The 4968-nt window shown below is 45.4% G+C and overlaps 3 protein-coding genes across 3 annotated transcripts, besides 3 other annotated features; all 3 read right to left on the bottom strand.

Annotated features, from left to right (window-relative positions):
* Tc00.1047053509381.29 (hypothetical protein, conserved) lies at positions 1-1403 on the bottom strand (the record flags this gene model as incomplete). Its single annotated transcript, XM_798854.1, has 1 exon — positions 1-1403. A coding segment is annotated over one exon (1403 nt), but the record flags the coding sequence as incomplete, so codon positions are not given.
* Positions 1-4968: a sequence feature (haploid, Esmeraldo-like haplotype).
* Positions 1410-1439: a microsatellite.
* Positions 1637-1690: a microsatellite.
* Positions 1714-2184, bottom strand: Tc00.1047053509381.20 (40S ribosomal protein S15a, putative; the record flags this gene model as incomplete). Its single annotated transcript, XM_798853.1, has 1 exon — positions 1714-2184. One exon carries the CDS (start codon positions 2182-2184, stop codon positions 1714-1716), a length of 471 nt encoding a protein of 156 aa, XP_803946.1.
* On the bottom strand, positions 2346-3557 carry Tc00.1047053509381.10 (mitochondrial import receptor subunit, putative; the record flags this gene model as incomplete). Its single annotated transcript, XM_798852.1, has 1 exon — positions 2346-3557. One exon carries the CDS (start codon positions 3555-3557, stop codon positions 2346-2348), a length of 1212 nt encoding a protein of 403 aa, XP_803945.1.

The raw sequence follows: 4968 nt of genomic DNA, 5'->3' as shown, positions 1-4968 counted from the left end.
GAAAGACGGATTTTTTCTGGCCACACGGACTGTGAGACCGCAATAATTGGCGTTGTTGATGCGCTGCCTCGGCCGCTGGTTTTCGACTCCAACTCCTCAATGAGCAATTCAAGAGATCGCGAAGGCAGCATTTCATCCCCTTTTTCTCTGGCTAAGAAACACGGCGATGACAGTCCCCTCTTATTATCATAATCCTCGGCCATGTGATTGTTGATGTCAGGGGCGGTTGCGGCAGCAAGGGTTTTGCGCGTCCTTTTCGTCGCCCATCCAAATGCGGAGATGGGTGGTACTTCCAAAGAGAATTGTGTCAACTCAACCCAACTTCCAACCTCCAGCGAGCGACGCAGCCACTCCACATCCACCAGAAAACATTCCTTCCGCCGCAACTTGTAGACCCGACAACTGAGTGCGGCAACCTTGGACGACTGGAGCAGTGCGGATCGCCCTGTCACAAGATGGGTGGTGTTGCGTTGACCACTAGAATCATCGGCCATCCTGCCAAGCACAAAGTCCTCCTGCATCAAACAAGACAACCCCCTTTCCTCTAAACAGGAAAGGATGGCCATCCTTTCTTCCCGCGGAACACCTGTAAACGTAATGACTGGCAGCTGAAAAACGGATACTCGATATGATTCCACAGCCACTTGCTTTTGCTGTTTGGCGCATTCCTCCAACCATGCAACCGACACAAACTCTAAATTAGGGCGTTGGGGAAAAACTTCATTCGTCGGCTCCAACACCAACACATGTGTTGTGAGAGGTGTTAGCACTGGTACACGCTGCACACCAACTTTCTCAAAAAGAGAACTAATTGTCTCTGTCATAAGACTTTCGGGAGTGCAATAAACCACCAATCCCTGTATGCCATTCCCTAAAGGTTGTTGACGTGAGACAGGCGCCAGGTTTCGCTGTAATTCAGTGGCGAAGCAATACCGTTTCATGAATTTATCGTACGGCAAGAAATCAATACGATTTTCCCTTGCAAAATGAAGCTTCTCACTTTGATCCTCAACGAATTTGCCATTTGGCACCACCAACACTGCACACCTTCGGGTCAAAAACGCATTGTATTTTGCCCGATGGGTCTCACACGCTCGGCGCACAAATCCAACTTCATCGATAGATAGTGAAGTGCTGCATACTTCCAGTCCGAGTAGGGATCGCCCCATCTCAAACTCCCCTATTCTGCTTATAAAACAACGCCCCAGCCGGACCCAGGCTGGCGTGACGCAAGGAATTCCCCTTTCTCTGGCCACTCGACATTTGCCCCCCTCGCTCCTCCCGGCGATGAGCACATTGGTTGAGGTGGTCAGCTCTGCAACATAGGTCACTCCTTGCTGGTGAAGATCCTTCTTTATGCGATCCAACTCTTCCCCATAAATGGCCGTCGTTGTCACAAGCATTACCTCAAAAAAAAAAAAAAAAAAAAAAAAAAAAAACGCCACCGGCCAAAAGATCCAGTTAATGAGCCATAATTATTTCAAAAAAAAGAGAAGCAGGGCAAGAGAAAAAGAGCTAGAAGGAAAAGAAAAACCATTTTCTATTATCGTTTTTTTTTTTTTTCTTTTTTCGTTGCAAAACACAACAACATGTGTTCCCGTCAAGCAGTAAGCAGGACGGAAACATACAGCATAGCAAAAAAAAAAAAAAAAAAAAGAAGAAAAAAGAAGAAATCAAACAAAAAAAGAAAGTACAAGCCAAGAAACACAGCGTTTAATAGAAGAAACCGAGAACCTTTCCACCAGTGTTGCGGGCACGGGCTTCCTCGTGATCCATGATGCCAAGGGAAGTCGTGAGCACCACAAAGCCAAACTGACGGCTGGGAAGAATGTTCTTCACCCACTTTTCGAAGTCAGGGGCGGTGCAGTCAAAGCGGGGGCAGATGGCGCCGCACTTGTTGAGGCGGCCGTTGAGATTCACCACAATTTTACCCGCGCGGTGATCGTCGATAATCTCAAACTCGCCAATGTAACCGTGCTTCTGCATCACCTGCAAAAACTTCACGACAACCTTGGAAGATGGGCGAATAAGAACCTGACGCTTGCCACGGCGCTCCGCGCTCGCAATACAGCGAAGCGCGTTGGCCAACACGCTCATCATCGTCATTTTCCCTTTTTTCCGGGCCACTGTCGAATGCACAACAATCAAGCCATTAATAGTAGTAATAATAATAAAAAGAAACATGAATACAGAGTACAAATACACAAATACACACAAAAAGCAAAAGCTCGGCGCACCATGAAGGAAATTACGGGCTGATACAAATCATAAGAGAGTAGAGACAGAGGAGGAAACAAACAAACAAAAAAAGACGGTATAAGAGGGGTACAAACCAAAACTCCGCCTCAGTGGCACAACGCGCTCAAAGAAGAAAGGGTTTCATATCGCCCGATTTTTCGGCGCGCAACCACGCGAAGATCATGTGACGCCTGATCAAAACAAAGGGAGACGTTAGCCTCATGTGTAGGTGAGGAGAACAATGAGGCCCCCAGAAAGATAAATCCATCACCGAAAATTGTTTCTAACCACGGCCCTCGGCCCATTGGTATCCGTGTATCCGCGAATCCTAACAAGAGGCAGCTCCAGCGAAGAATGTCAGCCGATCGAGACATCAAAGAAAACTCAGAATCTGCGTCCGTACACATATCGTAAACCTTTTGTGCCTCCATTACACCATGATATGGTTCAACCAAAGGCTCTGATCCACGAGCAGCATAATATGCAGCTTCTTCGGCCAAAATAGCGGATGGAACACCGGCTTTCGCCCAGAGATGCAACACCTCAGATGGATCCGCACAAGGCAATTTTATTGGTTTCAATGCACAAAGCTCTTCACCCTCTTCCACATCGTCGTTACAGATCCATCTGTGATCCACCAAAACAGCTCTGGCCATCGATCCAATACGGTCCCCAAGGGATTCCCAGGCCGCATTGGTGCCAAACCGTTTCACACTTTCTTTAACACAGCAAGCAGCTGCGGTGCGCGCGCCAAGCAAATATAAAGCAGAAGCTTTTCGATAATATGCTTTGACGTTCATTGGGTCAAGAGAAATCGCCCTTTTTGCATCGGACAAGGCGTCATCACCCCTATCAAGTTGAATCATCGCAGCCGCCCTATTGGACCATAGGGTACTGGACGAGGGTTCATATTTTAGTGCTTCACTATAGCAGCGGACAGCCTTCCGTAAATTACCCTGCTTCATTGCATCATTACCCCGCGCTCTGTATTCCTCTGCCTTTTCAGTTTTCTGAGGGACACTGGCTGCAGTGCCACTTCTCACCACATTTAGAGGTGAGTGCTGCAAGGGTGTATGGGATACGTCAGAACGAGAGCCGCTCCGCATCCAATTGTTGTATCGCTCCAGTTCTTTTGGAAGAGCATCTCGGGCTATTCGATACACCTCTTTTATTAGTTCTTCTGTCTCGGCCCGAGTGCGGAACACGCCGGTTTGGGGGTCTATGTCCAATTCAGTGGAAGCATCTACGTACACCTCTTGACTTACAAGTTCCCCATCCACAGGAACGGTCACCAATCGCTTCTCCACAGTGTGCAACATAAAATGTCAACTCACTACAAAAAAGAGAAGAAGGAGAGGCAGAACAGCCGTTTCTATCATCCGCCAAGAAAAGGTAAATGCAAAAACAAAAAACAACGACAATGGCAAGAAAAAAATCATCAACAACAAAAAACAATTACTGCTACCATTAATGATCCTTTTGCAACACCCGCGGAATAAAGCGCACCAATAGCGGAGGGTAAGGTAAATTACATGCTGCAGAGAAACATCATGTTTTGCCGGTGGAAAACAAATATTTCCACGTTTCACTTGGTCTTAAGAGTAATTTGCTATTTAACACATAAAAAAAGGACTCTTTAAACGAGCGCAATCCGGAATAATAATAGGAAAATTTTTACCTTAACAAAGAGAAATAAACAACAAGGTTATAAAACAAGAGGGTCAATGCCCATTCGCGTAAAAATCTATACACGCAAGAAGCAAAAAAGACAAAACAAATTAATCAAGTTTACAGTCTCTGCTTCATTCTTTTTCTTGTGAGTCGCAAAGTTGGAAAGGGCAAATAAATCAAAAAGCAACAACAAAAACAAAATTAAAACAAAAGTGACATCACAATTTTAAAAGAATGAAACACCCGCATAACCCCATTCGCAGCACAAGACAGAAATGTGCTGGCGTCGACACAGAATTTTCCACGCATAAATGCAAACGGGTCCTCTCAAGGCTGTGCATTTTTCTTGTCAAACATGTTTGTGTTGGTTCTGCCCCGACCTATTTGGGGGCAAAATCACAGGTGCTTTGCGCCTCTGAGCATTCGGGCGTAGGCCAAGAAAGCGAAAATGGGTGTGTGCGTGCGGGTGCATCGGGCTTACGGACTCACCTTTTAGCACAAAAAACGATGTTCCACATAAACAAGGTAGGAAATAGCGAAAGGAACAAGTGATAAATAAATAAGGGAACAAAAAAAGATGTATGGGCCATAAAAACAGCCCAGGGTGGTTGTTAAAGGGGGAATTCTGGTGATAACAAAGTACAAATAAGTATTACATAACACCGCTAATGCTTCCAAGAAAAAGGAGCACATTGTGGTCAGAACTTGTCGTTACCCAAGCATTCAAATAAATCCTTCCTAGAGAATTCAAAAACAAAGAAGTATCACCTTTTGAAATACGTCTGCGCTCCGAAGAAGAAGAAGAGGCCGATGGCTCCAAATACCAACGTCGCAACGAGGAACCGCCCACAAATTGACGAACTGAACGACTGAGAGTATTAAGTAAAGAATCATTATTACCATTCATATTCCCTATCCCTAACACCCCTTGATTACACCGTATTTCATGTTCTCTAAACAATCTGCTATATACTTGGCCCCGCATAACATACTCATTCACTAGGCATTCAATCTGAAATTGAAGTAGTCTAAATGTCCGCAAATTAGTTTCTGAAGAAA

This window comes from Trypanosoma cruzi, genomic scaffold (assembly GCF_000209065.1).
Source record: "Trypanosoma cruzi strain CL Brener 1047053513421 genomic scaffold, whole genome shotgun sequence".
NCBI classification, from domain to species: domain Eukaryota; phylum Euglenozoa; class Kinetoplastea; order Trypanosomatida; family Trypanosomatidae; genus Trypanosoma; species Trypanosoma cruzi.
The sequence above is the reverse complement of the archived record's forward strand: the minus strand, read 5'-3'. Positions and strand labels throughout refer to the sequence as shown.